We start from the raw sequence: 23,646 nt of genomic DNA on the forward strand, positions 1-23,646 counted from the left end.
TGTAAATAAATTATGTTGGGCTTTTTGTTCTTTTGGAACTGGCTTTTAGTAATATACGGTGTTTTTAGTGGTGGTACAATCATATTTTATGGGTTATGTTTTGACGTGCATTTTGTAAGATGCTTGCTGGAGAAAGTCTCTTTAAAAAGCAAGTTGACATTATTAATTAATCGATCGATCAATCGATCAATCGATCAATCAATCAATCAATCAATTCTTGTTAGCCTTGTTCCTGAGTTCTGTGAACATAGCAGAGGGCATGGAGGGCACATGCCTGTCCACATGCCAGTATCACTTCAAGCTGGCACATACCCTGAACGCCTGAACTGGGCCATTGTTCCAGCTACAGCCAGAACAATTTTGTTGACCAACTATCAAAATAAGCTTGAAATATACATAGCGAAGTCCTGACTCACCCTCGCAGCATCCCATGATTTAACCTTGAATTGGATGGATGAGGATTTGTGTTAATAAATATAAGCGCTCAAGGGGTGGAAGGCGAAGGCCCCGTTTGGCCCTTCAGTGGGGTGGGAGCGCACTCGGGGGCGGACGCCGATGACTTTGCAGCGCCCACAAACTGAAATAACACAGACTTTGCGCTAGGAAATACTGTAGACAAAACCCAACAGCCACAGGAGTTCCATCCAATAGAAGCCACTCCGGCCAGGCTGCGGGGGAGGATCCACACGTCTTGTTTCAACTCACGAGGCAGGTTGCGCCTGGTGGGGCTACGCCGAGATGGCGGAAGAGATGAACCCAGGATCCCGCCGGCCTCGTAGGGAGCGAGGGCGGGGGGCGCATCTGACACGCCCAGGCCGCGCGTGGGCTTGTGAATGAACCACGTGGCACAGACTCATTTCCAGCTCTGGAGACGCGCCTGTGCCTGGGACTCTTCAGAGAAATTTAGCGCTTTCTCCGCCGGTTCGCTCGCCGCTGCCAGCCAATCCATCCGGAATCAGCCCGGCATGGAGGCAACAACGCGCCGCTCCCCCTACAGCTTCTCCGCCGTTTGCTGCCTCCTCGCTGGAACCTTCCTGCCGCTGCCAGGTAAAAGAGCCTCCGACCGCTTCTTTTCGTCCTAGGTGGGACTCTGGAATCCAGCGCTCTTGCGGGAAAATGTCCTGATCCTTAATGGGTTCTTGAGATCCCCTAGAGGGCGCGCGCTTGGGGGGCATCCTATAAGTCTCTCAGAGGAGCCAGGACCTACCCTGTGTTTGCTAATAACCAGGGGCGCCGACTTATAAAAAATATTGGGGGGGCCCATACCGGGGTCCTGCCGCTGGTTCGCTCGGGTAGCCGGGAGAACGCAGTTCGAGGTGGCGGTGTTGGGGAGAGACCCTCGCTCAGGGCGCCACTAGACTTGGCGGCTGGCGGCCTATCTGGGGGTTTTTGGAGCGTATTTCGGCGGAGCGATTGGGGAGGAGGGGGCTTGTTGCCGGATTCTTCAGCTGGGCCGGAGATCCGCTGCTGGGGGGTCCCTGGGCCGAGTTGTGAGCACGGCCTGCTGAAGGGAGATCCAGCCGATTGTGCGACGGGGACGGCCGGGGCTCTCCGGCTAGGGCGTGCGGCTGGCTGGCTGGCGAGGGAGCAGGTGGGGAGGAGGCGGGGGTCCTCACTCTCTTAGGAAACGCACCCGCGCGCCCGATTGCCACGAAGTCCGAAGGGTGCGTGTGTGGAATTAAAAAGCAAAAACGAGATACGGGCAGGGCAGGCAAAGAGTTTTCTGCAAGAGGATGGAGGGCAGGTTGAAGAGAAAATCACTCAGGATGAGACAGTCAAATCAGCCATGATAAAATGGGCTCAGGCTATTGGGTATAACATCATGTTTGAGGACTGGGAAAGGTTATGGACCACCGGAATGAAATTCACGGCATGTAATGCCTTGAAGGAAAATATTATGAAAATGATTTATAGGTGGTACATGACCCCAGTCAAGCTTGCAAAAATATATCACCTGTCTGATAATAAATGTTGGAAATGTAAGGAGGCTGAAGGGACATTCTTTCACCTCTGGTGGACTTGTCCAAAAGTGAAGGCCTTCTGGGAAATGATCTATAATGAGTTAAAAAAGGTATTTAAGTATACCTTTCCCAAGAAACCAGAGGCCTTCCTCTTGGGCATTGTTGGCCAGAAAGTGTTAAAGAAGGATAGAACTTTCTTTATGTATGCAACTACAGCAGCAAGAATACTTATCGCAAAATATTGGAAGACACAAGATTTGCCCACACTGGAAGAGTGGCAGACGCAATTGATGGACTACATGGAACTGGCTGAAATGACTGGCAGAATCCGAGATTTGGGAGAAGAAACAACGGAAGAGGACTGGAAAAAATTTAAGGACTATTTACAAAAACAATATAAGTTGTATGAATGTTAAAAATTTACACGATTCGGAAACTATAGCTTCAGCAATTAGATTTGGGAAACAGGAAATTATATTTTAAGTAAGAAAAGGTCAAAATCTAAGGTAATACTATGTTTAATTTAAGATATAAGTAACTGATGAAAAGTATGTTAAATTTAGAGGTATAGTATTTGAAAAGTACAAAATAAGGTACGAAACAAGGTAATAATTTGCTGATATCTTTATTATAAAGAATGCAGGGTAAGGGAGATGCGAGGAAGTCCAGTTAGTTATATAAAAAATGTGTTGAATGGTTGGTTTTCTTTTCTTCTTTTTCTTTTTTTCTTTTTCTTGTTCTTTTACTTTTTTCTTCAGTGTATGTTTCTAACTTTGTATTTGAAACCTTAATAAAATATTTATAAAAAAAGAAGAGAAAATCCTTTCGCTTTTCTGGGGCGCAGGGAAGTCTCAGAGCCGGAGGTTGGGGAAGGGACCCCCTTTGCTCTGCCCTCTTCTCCCGTCTTAGATTTGCATGGGGGTCCCCGCCCGAGCTTGCCTGGCCACCGGGCCACACAAGGGCCGCGCTCTACGCGGCGCACCTTGCTAGCCGCGCAGCTATCCTCCGCGGCTGCGGAGCGGCCCTGCGCCGGTGCCCAGCCCCTCTGGGCGCCCGCTGCGCTGCCAATGACAAGCGGGCGACGTCGCGGGCGGGGAAGGCGTCGCTTTCTTTCCCGATCCTGCATCCTCCCAGTCTTCCAGCCCTTTTTTGGGTTGGAAGCTCGTCTCGTTCGCCCTTCTCCTTTCTTCACCCTGCGCGCAATTTTCCTCCCTCGTCTCCCTCCCCATTTCTCCTTCCTTCCTGACTTGACTGACTGACGGGCTTGGGCTTGGGCTCGGGCTCAGGCTCCGGGTCGGGCTCGGGCTCGGGCTCGGGCTCGGGCTCAGGCTCGGGCTCGGGCAGCCACAGCGTCGGCGGTGTTGGCGATCGGCGGCGCGGGGGGATGGCCCTCCCGGGGGAGCCGGCGCTGCTCAATGGGGTTGCCAAGGAGACAGGCCGGCCGCCCTCCTCCCCCGGCCCGGCGCCCCCCGCCGCGCCGGTGCCTGTTATCGAGCTGGTGCGCGCCGGACGCCCTATAAAAGCCGCGGACGCGCCCACCGCCGCCCGAGATTATTGGGGGGGCTGAGCCCCCCCAAACGAATTTTTGAGGGGGCTCGGGCCCCCTCAAGCCCCATGGAGTCGGCGCCTATGCTAATAACCCAGCTTTATTACCGCGTCTGATGATCTGGCTTTTTCATGTCATCGCCCTAGATTTTCCGCAGCCCAGGAGACAGTACTGCTCCCTGCGTGGTACTATCCTAAGGGACTCTGTAGCTTCGTTCCCACCCTGGACACCAAGGTGGGTTTTCCCCGCCCCCTTAGAGCGCAAGAACTGTCTGTATCTGTCTGGAAACTCGCGAGCTTGAGGCGCAGTAGTGTCTGTCCAGATGGTGTCCTTCCTTGTGGCGGGGCTCCCATGTCCCGGAGTTCCGCCGTCGGTCCTTGCAAGCTGTTGTGATTGTTGGTTTATAACATGAGAATGTCCGGGGTTTAAGGCTTCCTAGAACCCTTATCCTCGACTGATCTGGAATTTCAAAGCCCTGAAGGAGGCGCTTGGCCGGGAGAGAGAGCAGTCAGGAAAATGCACTCTGCATAGGCTTGTAGTCTCGTCTTTTGTGAGTAGTTCTGCTTCACATTTCGAAATTAGGCGTTCAGAAATATTACAGTGGTACCTCAGATTAAGAACTTAATTCGTTCTGGAGGTCCATTCTTAACCTGAAACTGTTCTTAACCTGAGGTACCATTTTAGCTAATGGGGCCTCCCGCTGCCACCGCGCCACCATCGCACGATTTCTGTTCTTATCCTGAAGCAAAGTTCTTAACCCGAGGTACTATTTCTGGGTTAGCAGAGTCTGTAACCTGAAGCGTCTGTAAGCCGAGGTACCACTGTACTGGGTCTGTGCCCCAGCTCAAATGAAGTCCTTGCTTGGATGGATCTAGTTTTCACACCCTCTTTATGTTTGATGGAGGCTCCTTGTGCTTTGCTTTCCCCCTATCCTTGATTCCCTCTCAGTTTCTCCCCGACTAGTTATTTATTTAGTCATTCAATTTATATCCCATCCTTCCTCCCCAAAGAGCCCAGGGTGGCAAACACATCAGACTTACACACACATACCGGACTAAAAACAGTTAAAAACTTTCTCGCAACCGGTAATCTCAAGGTTGCCAGGAACAGCGCATTTCAGCCATCAGATGCCTGGGTAAACAGAAATGCTAAATTCCGCCTGAAAGTCAATAACAAATTAGGCCTTTCTGTTGTTTGTTTGCTGGTTGCAGACAAGTCTGAAACTATGACGTTTCCTCACTTCCTGGTGGGTGGGACAGTGATGCTGTTGGGGCAGGATGCTGGGGCAGAAGTCCAGGACCACACTAAGACAATGATGTTTCAGAAGTTCTTAGATGGTGTTGGGGAAATCGTTTCTGCCCAGTGTGATTGATGTACCTTTTCAAGAAACTAGATCAAACTCCAGGATTCAGACATGTACTAGAAATAACTGGCAGAGCTGCTTGTTTTTATATCTGGGTTCGCCCCAATCAAAGCAGGGGTCTGATTTATAGAGCCTCCTGAAAAGTTTGTGGGGGGGGGGTTTGGTAAATGGGAAGATAATCAGCCATATTTTTCTTGCAGACTGTATGTACTGCAAATAACTGACATTGGCATGTGAGGGCAGGTGCGCCATGAACTGTTTTTGTGGATCAGTCAGTGTAGCAGACTTATTTGCAAGGCTGCTGTCTTCATTCTCACTCTGCTCCCAAACCTGAGAGAGGCTTCATTTGAATATAACACTAAACCATAGCTTGGCACTGTGGCACAACTGGAACAAGTTGCAGGGAGCCTCTGGCTTGTATACTTTCCACAACCTGCATAGTCAGGATGAGGATTTGGGCAGCATTTACTTTCAGTTTCCCAGAATCTCAGCTTGTCATTAAGAACTTAGGAAAATGCTTTAATATGCTTTGTTAGACCACAGGTCCATTTAGCTCAGTATTGGCTACAGTGCTTGAACAGCTCTCCAGGGTTTCCAGCAGGGAGTCCTAGCCCTATCTGGAAATGCTGGGGATTAAAGCTGAGTCCTTCTGCCTGAAAAACATATGCTCTACCAATGAACTATGACTGTACACTGAGCTACAACCTAAGACAGCTGTTCTATCTGGCCTTTGGCTTGGAGTCAATTTGATTCCCTCCCCCTCTTTCTTTTTTCCTTTCTCTTCCTGTGATGAGGCTGCATTTTAATGTTTTAATGTTGTATTTTAATCTCGTTTTTTAAATTTTATTCAATCAACTTGTTTTTATTATTGGTTGTTAGCCGCCCTGACTGGGGAAGGCAGGGTATAAATAAAATTATTATTATTATTATTATTATTATTATTATTATTATTATTATTATTATTATTATTGTCACTGCATCTGAACTGGTGGTTGTGGACTATCATGAATTACCTCCCGTTTCAAAACAAGTTAGCTTCAAATGGTGGGCTATGAAGCTGGTTTGTTAAAACTGACCATAATTTAAACCACAGATCTAACACAATGGTGAGCAGAGATTCTGGGTAAATTGCAGTCAAATCATCATCCCAGCTGCATGGGATGAGGGAGCATGCAAGCCTGAGTGCTAAATTATGGTTTAAGGTTGCATCTAAATGCGGCCAAAGCTGCAACAAATCTTACCAGACAAATCCACTTTGGGAGCAATAAAAGCAACCAGTCATCAAGTTACCGTATTTGTTACAAGTCTCCTTCTTGTGCTAATTCTGGAAGGGAAAAATAAAAGCAAGCTGTGTGTTCTGCTGAAATTCTGCTTCCCTTGCGGAGCCGTCATGAGATAGCAGATCCAAGAGATGGTTCAGACAATCTCTGAGTTAGAACTAAGATAGGCCCAAGCAGCTTCTCTTTAAAAAAGTGACTGGGCTGAAGATGCTTAGATATTTTAAGTGTTTTTAAGTTCTGTTCCTGAGCCGTTGGAATGGCTGTCTCCGGAATTGCTTAGGACTCCCTGTGGCAGGAGTTCAAATTTGCCTGCCAGCTCAGTCTCAGCTAACCAATCAGGTACTCGTCTTGTTCGTGCCTTTCCCAGCTAAATGAAGAAACCCACTTCCTCCAAATGACTTTCGAAAATATAAAACTCCTCCTGAAAGTTTTTATTTTATTTTTTGGTCTGTGAATTTTGGCTTTGTCTCCTGAATGCCTCTGGCTGTGTCTGGGTAGTAGTTGTGTTTGCTTGTCTTCTGTACATGCACGTCTTCAGCGGAGCCCTGATTTGCAGAGAAGCATAAAGCTTAGTTTGTCACAGTTCCAGGCCCTGCTCTATTGCCCTGAGGTCACAGATACACTGGGAGCAGTGTGTAACACAGCCAACATGGGCAGTGTCTGTCTCCTCCTCTCTTCCCACTCCCACCCCAACGCTGCCTTAGTTGCTCTTGCAGCTTTGGAAATGAAATGGGACATGTTCAGTGCAAGGGGCCTTGTGCAACAGACGAAGAGACAATTGAATGTAGGGAAATGTGATGGGTGCCAGCCACTTCCAAAGCCTCAGGTGCAAGTAACTGGAGCAGGCTGCTGCTCTGTTGCTGTCGGAGAATTTGGGAAACAAAGTAAGACTATCTCTTATTACAGTAGTTTTCAACCGGTGTGCCATGGCACCCAGGGGTGCTGCGGACAACACTGGCCTCTGGCCCTCTTTCCTTCCTTTCCTTCCTCCTCTGATGCCCTCTTGCTTCTGTGTCTTCCAAGGGCTTGCACAGCTGTTTGTTGCAGCAGCCCTGGCTACAAACTCCCCAGACGAATGGTGATTATGGGGCTGGCCGGGGGTGCTTCCCAGGCCCCTGTGGGGCAGTGTGAGGAGGCACCTCTCTTTGGGGCAGGGTGGGCAGCTCAGAGGAGGGGTGGCAGCAAGAGGGGTGGCAGGAAGGAGAGGAGAGAGGAGGTTGAGGGAACACTCCACAAGGGAGGGTGTTTGAAAAGGCTGCTGGCTCTGCAGGCAAGGGGTGACATAACTGACAGAGATGCCACAGAAAGAATGCAGTAGGTCAAGGGAGCCGTGGACCCAAAATCTTGAAAACCCTGTCTTATTATACCACCCTTTTTGGTAAAGGTTCTTTCATGTTAAACAGAACATGTTGGTGGGGTGGCAGCTGAGAGTTGCTCCATTTTCGCAAAGCACTTCTGGGGCCAGTGTTCTGTGTTTGTGTCTGTGGATTAAATGTGTGTACAGCACAATCCTAAATCAGTTTCACTGAATTCAGTACGGCTTACTCTTGAGTGAGTGGTGGATTATTACAGGCCAAGTAGCAGTGAAGAGCTTCTAGTCGATATTCTCTGCACCTCTGGAGTGTTAATGCAAAGTGCTAGTGAGGATGTACATGGGGATTCAATTTTTATATAATTTAAAGAAACACACAAATGGCCCATGCTCTTGATAGAACCTGTAGACCGTTGCTGAAAAGGGACAGTTCTAGGCTGCAGTTTGCCAGAGTTTCATATTTCATATCCAGGTCACACATCTATGTTTAAGTGTCCTATCCCTACTTGCAGTAAATGAGTTGGATCCATGTACTCATATAAACACATGCTGTGGAATGAATGAGAGCATTCAGCATTCTGACGCACCTTGGCAAGCAACCAAGCTATTTCCCCAAAGGTGTGGGATACAAAGCTCTGGTGTGTGTTAGATGTTTTTGCATGGGGGTGGGGGTGGGGAATAGTCAATTAGTATTGGACCTTGTTATTGCAATACATCCTGTGTACAAAGAGTACAAAAAATTATTATTGCCTGCCTTTGATCATTTACCTAAACCAGGATGGAATTGTATGCAAATGCTTACTCCTCAGAGAAAAATTGGGATATAGATTTGATAGGCAGCATATTACTATTTACTATTGGTTAAAAGTCTAAGCTGGAAGACAGAAAGTGCCTTGTTCACCTTGGTAATTTAACCACTGTACAGTATCCTCCTTACACAAGCTACTGTATCTTGTTCTCAGATCCACCATCTGCTCTATAGGTATAGTCAGTTATTTTTTTTCTAAAAAAAATGTTTAGGGGTACTCTCATTTTGACTCAAGAAAAACAAAATGTTTAGGGGTATGCGTACCCTTCGTACCCCCAGAAAAAAGCACTGGGTATAGTAATACTGACCTACACAGTGCTATTATATGGATTAGTTATTTATTACACTTGTATCCCATCCTTCATATAAGCAGCTGAAGGAGGCATACACAGTTATTCCCCAAGCTTTATCTTAAGAACATGAGAGGAGCTTGCTGGATCAGGCCAGTGGCCCATCTTGTTCTTGCAGTGGCCAATGAGCTGCTTCTGGGAAGCCCGCAAGTAGCACCTGAGAGCAACAGCCCTCTCCTCTCCTACCCTTTGAGATAGGCTAATATCTCTCATCTCTGGCCCATAGATTACTAAGATAATGTAGGACAAAGTGCTACATAATACCTAGGTATTAAAATTGTCCTCCATGGGAGGGTGGACTATACAGTGGTACCTGGGGTTACAGATGCTTCAGGTTACAGACTCCACTAACCCAGAAATAGTACCTCGGATTAAGAACTTTGCTTCAGGATGAGAACAGAAATTGTGCTCCAGTGGTGCAGCGGCAGCGGGAGGCCCCATTAGCTAAAGTGGTGCTTCAGGTTAAGAACAGTTTCAGGTTAAGAACGAACCTCCAGAACTAATTAAGTTCTTAACCCAAGGTACCACTGTATATTGTTAAGGTAGACAAAGTTATTTTCTATTATTCTGTGAGTCACAATTTCCTTTCTTTTTAAAAAAGAAGGTGCTTTCTAAAGCAGTGCCTTGTTGCCTATGCCCACTTAGAGTCCATGGCCAGAATATGCGTTTCAGCTATGGCTTCCACTCTTTACATTTTTAGAGGGTTTTTTTTTAAGTAAAAAAAAATTGTTTTCATCAATCAAGTAAACCAATATTATGAACTCTCCTTGGGTGTCGTGTGTGAGAGTGCGTATGCTTTTTAATCAAGTGGGTTTCAGCTTCAATTTTCAATCAATCAAATTTGCACAGGCATATATTTTTACAAGGCTGCAGTTTTCTGTTGATTTCCTTGGGCGAAAGCCCCATTGAAATAATAAAAGGCACTTACTGTTGAATAAGTTTACTCAGAAGTAGGTTCCAAGGAGGCCTGAGCCCAAGGAAACTGGCAGACAATTAGCCGTACAGGCTTCTCAGAAGCCTCCTCCCACAAGAAGTAGAGATGACCAGCAACTTGCCTTTAAAAGAGGATTAGACAAATTCATTGAGGATAAGGCTATCACAGCTACTAGCCACATTGGCTATGTTCTACCTCTGCTGTTGAAGGCAGAATGTTTCTGAATACCACTTGCAGGGAACTGCAGGAGCGGAGGGTGCTGTTGAGCTCAGTTCTGCTTGTATGCTTCCCAGAAGGCATCTGGTTGGCTACCGTGAAGACAGGATGGAGGGCTAGATCAGGGGTCGGCAATCTTTTTCAGTCATGGGCTGGTCCACCGTCCCTCAGACCATGTGGTGGGCCGGACTATATTTTGAAGAAGAAAAAATGAACGAATTCCTATGCCCCACAAATAACCCAGAGATGCATTTTTTAAAAAAGCACACATTCTACCCATGTAAAAACACGCTGATTCCCGGACCGTCTGCTGGCCGGATTGAGAAGGCGATTGGGCCGCATCTGGCCCCCGGGCCTTAGGTTGCCTACCCCTGGGCTAGATGGACCATCCAGCAGGAACATCTTAAAACTTTCTCAAAATCCATCATCATCAGTGCTTCCCCCCCCCTACAAAAATAGATGCCAGTATTTACCATGAAGTTGTTACAATAAGTACCACACTTTTTAACAACAAAAAAGGTGCCAGCACTGCGTACCCCCTGGGGGAAAAAGCACTGATCATCATCACCATTTATTAAACTTATTAGTCACTTGTCACACACAAAATATAGAAGGGATCAGATCTCCCTCACTAACCCTGGTTTCATCAGTGATGATGACTCCATTGCGAAAAGAAGGCCTTGCTTCTGCCGCAGAGCTACCCATTGCCACCCAGAGCTCTGTGGCCTTTCCAAGTGTCATTGTAGGAAAGGAAATCTAGCCCAAAAGGTCCTGGTTTGCTTTTCCAAACAGACTTAGAATGGCAGAAAGTTGGGTGAGCAACAAAGGTAGTAATAGCAGCAGAATGACTCTCAGCAGTGACAGAGGCAACAGATGCAGGGTGGGACATTATTGGCAGCAGGTTATGGTGGTTACTTTAACTCAGAAAGAGATTGATGCTTGTCCAGGCTGCCTCAGCTTCCAAGGTGACTTCCACCTTGATGGCTTCAAACAGGAGGTTGTGGGCAGGCTGTACCAGTGATATAAGCTTTTTGGACTGCACAATAAGCAGCCAGCTAATCAGCTCATCTAGAATTGCACGTGTTTAAGTGGGGGTACCGCAAATAACAACACAAAAACAAATAACTTCTCACAGGTCTTGAATTTATTTCAGCTGGGCTTTGCGGCCCTAGTTTCAATCCCTAGGTCTACGTTCCTTGCTTGACCAGCTTTCTGTCTGGGCCTTATAACAGAATACAAGCTCATCTCCTGTATGTACTTTGCAGTGTGTTCTATAACAGACTACTATGTGTAGAAACAGAGAAAAGGACAACCTCTTCCAATGACCAGAGAGTCTCTGAGGGAAATTTCGCGTGCAGCATGCTCATTATGGGTGAGATTAGATGAGTAATCTAACTGCACTGTTCTGTAGTTGAAGAAAGGCCATGCTTGACCAGTAGCTCAAAGTAAGATTCTTCTGCATATTGATCAGTTGGGTGACAGTAGCCAGTAAACAGGAAGGAGATGTTTAGATTGAACATGATTACATTGCTGTGAAGGTAAATATGTCTTTTTAGGTCTGGTTCAGACATAACAGGAAGCCATGGTTTCCTGTTACAAGAACAAGTTGTGGTGACCTTTATGTACTTTCTCCTCCCAGCTTTTTTGTTTTGTTTTGTGGCAGTCAAGAAATTAGAAGCTTCTGCTTCTAATTTTAAACAAACCACAGTTCCCCATCATGTCTGAACTTGGAACTGTGGTTTGTATAAAAGTTGGAAGGGAAAGCTGCCAATTTTCTCCTCCCATGAAAAGAGAGTGAGGAGCACATGAGCCTGAGACTTGTCTTGGTCCATTCATGTAATAAAGCATAGTTTCCTATTACAGTGGTACCAAAACCATACTTAAACCAAGGCGCAGATTCCGTTCTTAGACCGAGGTAAAGTTCACAAACCGGGACACTACTTCCGGTTTTGCGGAGTTCGTAAACCGAATAGTTCGTAAACAGGGCTGTTCTCAAACCGAGGTACCACTGTGTATCTTACATCTATGTAGATTAGCAGCAATAGGATGAACTATTACTCCCCTGGGCATGTACCTTGTGAGAGTGACAGGTGCTCTGATTTAGAGTATTGATCACTAGCCAGCCTATTTATGTGGAAGCACCATAATGACAATTGCAGTGATCTAGACCTTTGTGTTTATTGATTTGCATGAATGAATATTTTCTGTAATTAGCTTTCTTTCCTTTAGCCTTTGATTCTTGCATCTTTGTAAATGTCCCAATGGACCTTAATTAGACAGAAAGGGTAGGTTTTGCAATGACTGGGGTGTTTGCAGGTTTTTTTCAGAAGTGTTTCAAATATACACAATTTCACTTAAATGTGTGGTTCCCCAGAACGTAACCCCCCACGTAAATGGGGGGGTTGCCTGTATGTTAAGGTAAAATATCACATGTTGCAAGTTGGGTTTCAACACAGAGCTGCTGTTTTCAGAGATGTTTCTTGCAACAGGTAGTGCCACCCTTAGCCAGATTCTGTGGTTCGCTGGAAGCACTTAGAACACCCAGAATAGTAAACAAATGTTGGTCCCCTGGAACTGGAAGCTTCTGGGTGTGAACACATAAATAGTACAAATGAGGTTTACTGTCTGCAGTCTTTAAGGTTACCACTTTTCTATTATTATCTTTTTCATTACTAAAGGTTTAATTTATCACATAATGATTAGTTACGCTTGACAGGAAGAGGTAGCCTTTACCCAGAGCCTGGCTCTGCTTCCATCTGCTGCATATTGCATGAGTTGGCTGTACCCCAGTTTTAAGGCTCAAAATCAGCAAATTGTTTCTCAGTTCCCTAGGTTGGTGTGAGACCAGAAAGACTCAGGTAGGCAAAGGACCGTAGAAATGTAAGGTTGAATGTCCTTTCACATCCTGCAGCTGCAATAAAAACGGGACTGTGTATGTGATATACTTACTATACAGTGGTGCCCCGCAAGACGAATGCCTCGCAAGACGAAAAACTCGCTAGACAAAAGGGTTTGCGGTTTTTGAGCTGCTTCGCAAGACGAATTTCCCTATGGGCTTGCTTCGCAAGACGAAAACGTCTTGCAAGTTTGTTTCCTTTTTCTTAACACTGTTAATACAGTTGCGACTTGACTTCGAGGAGCAACTCATAGAACGCGGTGTGGTAGCCTTTTTTGAGGTTTTTGGTGATTTTTGAAGCTTTTCCAAAACTTTTCCGACACCGTGCTTCGCAAGACGAAAAATTCGCTAGACGAAAAAACTCGCGGAATGAATTAATTTCGTCTTGCCAGGCATCACTGTACATGCTTGCTTTATTCTGGCATGCTACTTTGGTGTTACTTTTTATAACAGCCTATGCCAACCTGGTGTTTTGGACTACAAATTCTCCATTACCCTTAACACTGCCCCCCAAAAGATAGTGTTGAGGGGAAGGTGGGATGTGGCATTTAGCTGCAGGAGCCGAAAAAGAAGCAGTCCAGAACAGAAGTGAGCATTTTGTGAGCGGCAGAATGCCCATCTCCAAGTATGTGAACATCCACTCAAAGCTCTGCAGGCTTCTAAGTCTTGTGGAACTTTCGCATCTTTGTCAGAGTTGTCTTTTCTGCTGCTGCAGCTTTTTAAAAAAGTGAGTTGATATGAACTGAATGATGCAGAACCTACAGACAGAATAATCGGTGTTTTTTCAGGGGGTACTCAAGGGAACACAGTACCATCACCTCTTTTTGTCGTTAAAAAGTGTGGCACTCACTATAACAAATTCATGGTGAGTACCAGCACCTATTTTCCTAAGGGGAAAAAAGCACTGAGACAAATTATATCATATTGTGATGTGACTGCAAATGTGCACAGCTCAGGATAAGAGAGGGTTGGCATCTTAATATTGTACCCTTGAGTGCTTGGAGAAAGAACTGCTTCTGCCTAGATTAATATTTCCACCTAAAAAATCCATGGCAATTATTGGCTCATGATAAAGTTTTATCACACTTGATCTTAGCCAAAAGGCCGAGATTTGAGCCTATATTATGAAGCAGCGTGCCTACTTTGGCTAAAAGATTGGATAAAACTGGAGAACAGAGACCTATTGGATTTAGAAGGTTTCAATAATTGGTACGGGTGGCACGCATATCTCTGGTATGAGAAGGTGAAAGTCCACAGGGCTTTCTTAAATCATATTTTCAGGGGGCCAATATATCAGGTCTGGGAAAGAAATAAGAACCTTCTTGAAAGAAAAACACCATGGTGGATCTCACCGGTAGAGGTCTTAACAATAAAAAAAACCAACATGGAAGGGAAGACAGCCACTTACGAAGATTTGGTAAGAAAATCAGAACAAGGGCTTAAACTTAAACCGTATGAGGAAATAAAGGATCAATTCACCGGTTGGCTACAATATCATCAGGTGAATGATATGTTAAATCAAGATAAAAGAAAAATGGGCTTTGAGGACAAGAAATCAAAATTCAATATAGAAATAATAGAAGGTAAAAACAAAACATTGTCTAAATTATATGACATATTACTGGAATGGCATACAAAAGACGAGGAAGTCAAAGAGGCAATGATTAAATGGGCAATTGACTTCGGCTATAACATCGAGTTTGAAAAGTGGTTGAAATTGTGGAATAGAGATATTAAATTTACGGCCTGTACGAGTTTGAGAGAAAATGTTTGGAAAATGCTCTATAGATGGTATCTTACGCCGGCAAAATTGGCTAAAATCTATAGATCAGAAAATAAGACATGCTGGAAATGTGGTGAAGTGGAGGGAGACCTCTACCATATGTGGTGGCAATGCAACAAGGTGAAGGTTTTTTGGGAAGCAATTTATAATGAACTTTAAAAAGTTTTTAAATATACTTTTCCCAAAAGACCTGAGGCCTTTTTGCTGGGAATTATGGGTAAGGAAATAAAAAATGAAGATAAAAAAATATTTCTCTATGCCACCACAGCCGCAAGAACTATGCTGGCACAAAACTGGAAAACAGAAACTATACCTAACGTAAGTGACTGGCAGGTCAAAATGATTAACTATGCCGAGCTAGATAGATTAACAGGCAGAATACGAGACCAAGACGACCAGAAATTTCAAAAAAATGGAGTAAATTTTGGAAATATATTGGAACGGATATATAGGAGGAACTGGCGGTATTAGAAAAACTTTATCAGCTAATAATTATAAACTTTAATAAACTAATTACGTAACCCGGGATTTATTTGATACTTACCAAAAGGGTGAAGGGAAGTCAAAGGCTAAGTAGAGCCTAATGTTTATGTTATTTTTTTGTATGATTGTACGCTTACTTTTTGTATAGCATGAAAATAGGATGAATAATTTATGTTAAAATGTTTATTTTTGTATTTGTTTGTCCTTTTTTCTTTTTTCTTTTACAAATTCTGAATAAAAATTTACTTGCAAAAAAAAAAAAAAGATAAAAGTTTTATCAAGTGCTTGCTGCATGCTAATGCAAAGGAAGGAGTTCTTTGTTCTAACTGGAAAAAGTATATCCTTTTGTGACTCCTTTGTTTTCTGAGCTCAGGGTACCTGCAGTCTTTTCCTCCAAGCCAAATGCATGACATGGCAGTTATTGAAAGATGAAAATTGTCCTCATTAGGACTCTGTCAAATTGCCTACCGAGGGAGGCCAAGATGCAAAGTTCCATAGGACTGGTTTATAATATTTATTTTTATTTAATTAATACAAATATAATTCAATGTGTATTGAATAAAGAAACAAAGAAACAACAAGTTTCATGAAAATGAAAACTGAACATACACATACACGAACAAAATGAATTTCCTCCACTTGGATGCCTTGCAGGTTCAAAATGAGCAAACTAGTTACTTGACACGTATTAAAAAGCACCTTCTCTCATACTAATCCAATGGGATTTGCTAAATGAGCCAGAGGTGGTATGTGTGTGATTATAAAGATGGTTAAAGGGCAGTATTCATTCTTCTTGGATGCCTTTTAGAAGGGTGCAACAGCTGGTTGTTAGAAGGGTAACAATCACAAAGCCCTTGACATCCACATGTTGCCTGGCCCACTGTGTAAAGCAGCACTGGCCAAGTACCTCAGTAACAGCAAGGCAACAAAGGACAAGACCAGCATCCTGTTGCTACTTCTGTGCTGTAGATCACCACCAAGCCCATGTCAGGGGCCAAAGACTATCACCAATCTTTCCCCTTCCTCAGGATGGAGGGTTTAGTCACAGTCTGGTGTGTTATGTTTACTCTGATGACTGTAGGTAAAAGCTTAAATTCAAAAGGCATTGGGGGCTGCCTTATAATAGAAGCTATCTCATGCACACACCAAACTCCCCAAACATTTTGGCATGCTGCTGAGACTTGGCATGCTGTTTTCCCCATAAGTCATTATCCTGAGCCTGCTGTGTAGGTGTGTTGAGTTTGGGTGAAGAAGCCAGCCCAGTTGTGCTCCAGCATGAGGGTTCTTTCAGCAGTGCAGAGGAACAGCTGCCTCAGCAGAGACCCAAGACTGGAATAAAATGAGTAAAGAGTTATTGAGAAGCTGTAATTCTGTGGTTTGTGGGTGGAGAGTGGGAGTCCAGTTTTAACTCCTGCTTTACTGTGTGAGCAAGTGGTGTGGGACTTCCTCCCATGCCACACTTAACTGTCTTGTTTGCTGTTGATTCTTCAACACTGTATGGGACGTACGAGATCCTTCATTCATGCTGAAATGATTCTTCTGCAGAGATAGCACTGGCTACCAAGCATACTTGGTTCTAATTGTTTTGGGTTGTTCCCCACCACCAGTTAAGTCCCTCCCCTTGATTTTTTTTGTACTTCTGAAAACTTGGGGGTTCATGGATGGTTGTGCATGGATGGTTCCATTGTGTGTACACCAGGATCAGTACTTAGACTGAGGTCACTATAAATATATATATGATTGATTGTTGCAAAAGGACATCAGATTCTCAAATTGACTTGAACTTTGAGATCATGAAAACTTGTTTTTCAGGGGTGTTAGATTTCAACCTTGGCCTACTGTATTTTTTGTCTTTACTCTTTTTTCATACAGTGGTACCTCTGGTTAAGAACTTAATTTGTTCTGGAGGTCCGTTCTTAACCTGAAACTGTTCTTAAACTGAGGTACCACTTTAGATAATGGGGACTCCCACTGCCGCTGTGCCGCTGCTGCGCGATTTCTGTTCTTATCCTGAAGCAAAGTTCTTAACCCGAGGTACTATTACTGGGTTAGCGGAGTCTGTAACTTGAAGCATCTGTAACCTGAAGCGTCTGTAACCTGAGGTACCACTGTATTTTGCACTGTGTTTTGGTCTACATAGCTCCATTGTTATCTTTGGAGGTGGGGAAATAGTGCTTCTTCAAATCCTTGACTTCGTAACTCTGCTGATTTCTCTCTCTGATTCTTTACCCAACAATGATCATCAGTGGCCATAGGTACCTTTCCTACTCCAGTATGAAGCTCCAATACATTGGTTTGTCATACTTTGTATGTTTGAGGAGCAGAGGGTGAGGTTTGGAGAAAATAATTTCCAGTCTGCAGAGAACTGGATGGCTGCAGTGCGACTAGAGGAGGAGGTTAATAGAAGAGGAGTTTCCTCCCCACCCTGTAATTGTAATTGATTTGTCCTGTGGGCTCTGTTCCTTCCCTTTCCCTCTTATTTTCCCCTTGCTGGAAGCAGCTGACCTTCTGGGCATGTGTCTGTGATTTTAGCTTTCCTCTGTTTGTTTTTCCTGCACTAGGAGATGGGCAGAATTTATCATCAGCTCAATCTGGCACTGTGTCACACTTCGTGCTCCCTCACACGGAGGCTGGCGGCCTTGGCAACTGGACAATTCCCCCTACTGCCATAAGTGTGGATGGCAACACCACCGTTGCTTCACAGTTAAATCTCAGTAGCTCAGTCACGCTTGAATCTCTGGCACCTACTGTACATGGCTCCTTAAGCACCACAGCAAGACTACAGAACACAACGCATGTTGCCAACAATAGTCCTGACATCCATTCACTTCCTGCTGCAACTACAAACTTGGTAGAAGTGAACCAGACCCGTCTGAATGATTCCGAACCCATCAGTACCACAGCCTGGGTTAATTCCAGTACAAATGTTACGGCTACAGAGCCCTCTCAGCCAAAGGACGTACAAGGTAAGACTTGGTAGTAGTCAACCACTTCCCATGGAATGTAGCTTAATTCTCAAGCAACTTGGGTTGTGTACACACAACATTTTGTTCTGCAATCAAAGGAGACTGAATGCTTGCGTTGTTTTTTTCTATATAGTCCTTGCACAATCTAGATCTACTGCATATTTTTATTTCCCTGAAAAGTATTTCTTGAGAAACTGGTTTCATTCCAAAAATAAAAGCTCATTGTGGATTGATTCTGCAATACCTCACAGTGTGTCCATTTGAAACAAGATGTAGGCAATCCTGGCAGTGGGGGTTGTATCCATACCTGCCCAATTATGTTATGGGTGTGCATACACCAAGACTGCAATCATTGCTTCCTTCTTCAATCACCTGGGGCATGTGTGGGGAGGAAAACATATAGATAGCCTAATCAAGGGGAGGGTTTTCACCTACCCCTGTAGATTGAAAGCCACATGTTGAGGACAAGCATAAATGATTCTCAACGGAGAAACACTACATATCTGTGCTACAAATGGGTTAGTGAGTGCACAGCCTTGGATAGACTTTTCAATTGACTTTATTAGGTGGAATACCTCAGAAAGTTTTTTGGCTCTAGTTGTTGTTGTTTAGTCGTTTAGCCGTGTCCGACTCTTCGTGACCCCATGGACCAGAGCACGCCAGGCTCTAGTATCTTATCCCATACCTGCCAAAATTGGAGTCGAGAGAATAGAACACAATCTGAGCAGAACTCCCAAGTGCCTGGAATCATAATTAGATGTTTCTATAACCTAGGCATAAATATTACCTCTTTGATGACAATTATAGTTCTGTTAACACAGGATATTTATTCAATCCCTCATGTAAACTTCAATACACTTTGAAAACCTTGCAGTTTTTCATAAAATGGAAGGCAGGTAATTCTGGGTTGTTGTCAAGCGGTAAATGGAGAACAGAAAGTCAGACACCTGGGCAAATGCCTTGCTCCATATATATAAAAAGTTATGGCATAACAAATTGGTATAATTTGGATATGCAGTAAATTAAAATATAAACAAGGAACCACAGAAAGAGGGAGAGAGGAGTCTAAATAAGTAAATGATTGTCTGCAAAGTAAATTTATATTTATTTTGTATATTGTAAAAGCTTATAAGTGTATTTTTAAAAAGTTATGGCATTGTAACAAAAATAGGGAAAGTTATTTTCAACTTTCTTCAAAGGATGAGAAAATCACAGCAAGATGTGCTGCAGGGTTCTATATGATTAGCAGGAACCATTCCATACTGGGAGTCCAGGTGTCCATGAAGGCAGAATTCTTTCTCTGATTGTTCTTTGACTACTTTTTATTGGTTTTGGTGGCTTCAGGATAAAGAGCAGTTTCTCTCAGGGAACCATTGCTGACAGTGGGAGGAGGGGAAAGCTCTGTGTCTGATGCGTCAGAAACAAATGATGCAAAACACATATTGACATAGGCATTGATCTGTAGGCACCTATCTCTGATGTGTTTGGGCAGGCAATTGATTGCTGATGCTGTAACGCTCCAAGAGATTCCTCTATGCACCATGCAGTGGGGCTTGCCTTTGAACTTCCTTTTCCTGTATTGGGTACGCTATGCTAATTCACCTTCCCCCGCCCCCTTGGGCCACATGATAAAAGAAAAGCTAGGCTGTGTACACGCCATATATTTAAAGCACATCTCCACCACTCAAGAATCCTGTGAACTGCATTTTGTTGAGGGTGCTGGGAATTGTAGCTCTGTGGGGGCAAACTACAGTTCCCATGATTCTTTGAGGCGGGGATGATCTCTGACTCCTGGCTTGTCTCATAGAATTGAAGTATGTTTGGAACTAAAGATTTGGTTTCTAGGATTTCAGTCAGAACCCTCTTCTAATTATTTTGTGTAGATCAGTTTAGCTGTCTCAGTTTGCACCCTAAGATTTCCAGGCTCTACAGCTGAAAAACCCAGATTCTGCCAACTGACTAATCTAAGAACGGATATTTTCTGCACAACACATCTCAGAAAGCTTGCTATTGTAAGACAAACTATGGCAAAGGGCTATGAGTATCCACTAGTGTGTTTCAGCCATTGATCTAAATCTCTTTGCCAGTTTGGTATACTTTGTTCTGGACTCTGGATCTGCTCCACCCATGTGCTAGAATTGTAGTAATAGAGAGGAAATGATCATGCGGGATTATTTTCATTTGTTCTTGCACATCAAAGACCCAGGATCCTCGCTTGATTCACTTGTGGGTGTCTCTCTTGTCTCTGCCTCCAGGGCCGACATCTCCTTCCCAGCCAACAGCTTCCACACTCATCACCTCAGGGCCTACAGAAGGGAGGCCAGAAACTATGTCGGTGGCAAACCCTGATGCTATCACAGAGGGGAGCAGTGCCGAGTCCACCTTGGCTCCAAATGCAACTGATACGGATGGAAGAGTCCTCACAGCGAGTGCCTCTAGCACTACCATATTAACACCAGGCATTGTCTCCTCCACACTCACATCTCCCAGAGTCCCACCAGTGGAAACAGAGCAACCAGCTAACCACGTACAAAAGAAGGCCTCTACCCCAGATGTGGGAGATGGCGAAGGTACTCACTAGGAGCTCTTATTCCATGCAGGTAGAAACAAGGATAGAGAGCATTTTGGGAACTAGATATATAGTGGAGACGAAGGTATATAAAAATGTATTTGCGACAGAACAAGTTTTGACTTTTGAAGTGCCTAGTAGTTGTATGGAATTGCCATTCTGGGCCAGGAACAATAATCCATGTTTGGCTGTCTGACTTTTTTTTCCCTTCCTGCAGACCTACCTAGTATACCAGAAGCCAGCCCAATAGGTGAGGACCCTCTGGTGATTGCAGTCATCTTCATCTTCATCGTGACAGTGGGGATCCTGGCTCTTATGGGGTTCTTGCGGTACCGACAGCGCAGTGGCCAGCTGCAGTTCCGGCGGCTCCAGGATTTGCCTATGGTTTGTGCCCTCGATTAATCCTCCTTGGTTAGACCTCTAACCTGGACTTCACAGGCTCTTATTAAAAGATAGGAAGCTAACCATTGATCTGACTTGGCAGAAGGCAGTCTAGCTCAACCCTAACTGGCAGTGGCTTTCCAGGGTTTCAGACTTTGGTTTCTCCCAGCCCAACAGGAGGTGGCAGGGATTGAACATGAGGTCTTCTGCATTCAAAACAGATGCCCTACCATGGAGTTATGGCCCTTTTCCTTCCTCTGCCTTGAGTGCCCTGCTCTGAAACGAAGGTTTTTTTAAAATATACTTTTCAAATATCATTACCCGAATGCATTTGAAAAGGATATAGGCTCCATAAGTGTTTGTCAACCCTAACTAGGGTAGCATTCAAGTGTAACCTTTTGTGAAGGATTCACTTGGACTTGGGAGGAGAACATCTCTAGTGTCTTCTACTCCATCATTAAGGGTGATTGGATGAAGTGCCTCCAGACCACATGGAGGTACCATTTCAGAGAGAGGGGGGGGGCTTGAAAATGGCACCATAGATTCCCCCCACAGTAAGAGTGACAAAGGTTAGACCCCCCCCCCAATTTAAGTTGAATGAGCTCTCCAGCTGTGGGCCTTCACATTAGGGCATCTCACCTGGAGCATGGCCTAGATGCCAGTACACAATAAATCTTATCCGTCTGCCTCTCCTGAGGCTGCCCATCTCTTTCAAATACAGCAGTAGTCTGATAACAGCAAGAAGGTTACTTCAGGGTGTCTGTGGAATGGGGCAAGTCATAGAGTGCATACTTGTATACCTGAAGAAGTGTCTCCACCCCCATCGTTCAGCCCAGACACAGAGATCCAGCTCTGAGGGCCTTCTAGTGGTTCCCTCAAATCGAGAAGTGAGCTTGCAGGGAACCAGGCAGAGGGTCTTCTCAGTAGTGGCGCTGGCCATGTGGAATGCCCTCCCATCAGATGTCAAGGAAATAAATAACTCTTTGACTTTTAGAAGACTTCAGGGAAGTTTTTAATGTTTGATGTTTCGTTGTGTTTTTAATATTTTGTTGGGAGCCAACCAGAGTGGCTGGGGCAACCTAGTTGGATGGGCAGCATATAAATAAAATGACTGCTAGTGCTGCTACTACTACTACTACTTGAGGCATGGGCTGAGGGCCTGTGTGCACTGCTTGCTTTTATGCCCTTCACCTTCACCTACTCCTGCTCCTTCAGGACTGTGCAAAATTAACAAGGTCTCCCTTTCCCCCCTTTTTGCTTACAGGATGACATGATGGAGGACACACCTCTTTCCCTCTACAGCTACTAAGCAGTTGGAAGACAATTTTCCTATTCAGATTCTGACCAGCCAAGGGAGGCGGAAAGGCTTCTGACCGGGAAGAGCATCCTCTGCAAGATGCTGTCCTGATTTCCCATGACTATCAAGTTGTGAGTCAGCTGACTTAGTCTACAAAGAGACTTGTTTTTTCTTTCTTTTTTGGGAATTGGCACCAGCCTGACCTAGTCCTTTCCCTTGTCCCTTTGTGCTCCTTGTGCCTTGTGTTCAGAGCCATACAGCTCTCGGGGAAGTGGACTTTCGTTCAGTGACCGCACTAACTCTTGTTCACATTGCCAAGGGAGGCCTTGCTTGGACTTTGAAGAGCTGCACTGTGGGATTCTTGCACAAGAAGTGAAGCAGCTGTGGAGGCGAGTCAGCCCAGCGCAAAACCGCAGAGTATGTTACATGTGAAAGGAGATGCAACCCAACTGTGATTTGGAGGCCTAGTTGGCTCCTTCCTTGAGTTTTACATATATACTTTTAAATTGCACTTCTATTTACACTTTTTATCTATTGGATCCAAAGGTGTTCCAGAGGGTCTAGCAGGAAAACAGGGAGTAGTGACCCCATATTTGCCATAAGAGCCTTGATCCACCAGACCAAAAATCCATTCAGCCCATCATTCTGCTTCCCATATTGATCAGTCACAAGCCTCCAGGAACCTTGCAAACGGGGTTTGAAGACAGTAACCCTGAGCCAAAGTTGTTCCCTAGCAAATGGTCTTCAAAGATATTGCGAAGCCCCCCAATTATTGCTGTATTTCAGGGGGAATAAAAGCAGTTTTGATTCAGACAACACTGTTTGGGGGAAGCAGTTTATTTTTGGAGTTTCTCCAGAAAATTCTGCCACTGTTCTTGCTACCAAGGTGTGGCACAGGAGATGCCCAGCAATTATACCAGCCCAGTTGTGCCCAGACACTTGTCCAACAACAGCTCAGATCAATGGGACTCATATGTGTACTCAATGCTGCCACTGGAAGTTGTATCTAACTGTTGTATCGCTTGCTTGTTTGTTAGATTCATATTTAAATAGTCCTGGCAACTGTCTTCATGTGGACTCTTGGCAGTTACCTCCTGCTGTTTGCACAGAGCGTTCATTCCCCACCTTGTCCTCTCCTGTTACTTCTTTACCTGCTAATCGTAGAGGAATTGCTTGTGCCTTGTTTGGATGAAGAAATCTAGAACCAAAAATGGGGCAGACCAATTAAGCTGCAGTGCCCCTTTTATGTCTGCATAGGAGTGTACTTTTTACTTCATTTAAAATTCTCTTTATTCCACCCTGTATCCTCTTTTCTCCAGCTGTTTTCTGTTTCTCCCATTCTGTTTCGCCTCACTTCTTCCACCTGACATCTCTCATTTACATCTTTAGCCTTCTGAAGGCTTTTCCAGAACATAACACCTTTGTGTTTGGACTGTTGATTGTGGGTCTACAAATAAATTGGTTTTCCTCTAAATAGGCTTATTTCCTTTCTTGCTTGAAG

General features: G+C 44.6%; 1 protein-coding gene across 2 annotated transcripts; it reads left to right on the top strand.

Moving 5' to 3' along the window:
- Positions 1-494: 494 nt before the first annotated feature.
- On the top strand, positions 495-22,902 carry LOC308587789 (uncharacterized protein). 2 transcript variants are annotated; one of them, XM_081195581.1, is made up of 5 exons: positions 495-1,047; positions 17,494-17,898; positions 20,154-20,468; positions 20,685-20,851; positions 22,113-22,902. In XM_081195581.1, the coding sequence occupies exons 1-5, from the start codon at positions 834-836 to the stop codon at positions 22,155-22,157; spliced, it is 1,146 nt and encodes a 381-aa protein (XP_081051707.1). In that variant the 5' UTR covers positions 495-833; the 3' UTR covers positions 22,158-22,902. The 2 variants fall into 2 exon arrangements, with proteins under 2 accessions (XP_081051707.1, XP_081051706.1); XM_081195580.1 differs by lacking the exon at positions 495-1,047 and adding an exon at positions 6,785-7,034.
- Positions 22,903-23,646: the final 744 nt, after the last annotated feature.

The sequence above is a fragment of the Podarcis bocagei genome (genome assembly GCF_964188305.1).
Source record: "Podarcis bocagei genome assembly, chromosome: 5".
Classification (NCBI taxonomy): domain Eukaryota; kingdom Metazoa; phylum Chordata; class Lepidosauria; order Squamata; family Lacertidae; genus Podarcis; species Podarcis bocagei.

Excerpts from the sequence above, each read along its gene's own strand:
- LOC308587789 (XM_081195580.1), top strand. The coding sequence starts at position 6,800 with ATGGGCAGTGTCTGTCTCCTCCTCTCTTCCCACTCCCACCCCAACGCT. Across the intron at positions 17,899-20,153 it reads TCAGCCAAAGGACGTACAAG|GGCCGACATCTCCTTCCCAG; the intron begins GTAAGACTTGGT and ends CTCTGCCTCCAG. Across the intron at positions 20,852-22,112 it reads GGCTCCAGGATTTGCCTATG|GATGACATGATGGAGGACAC; the intron begins GTTTGTGCCCTC and ends TTTTGCTTACAG.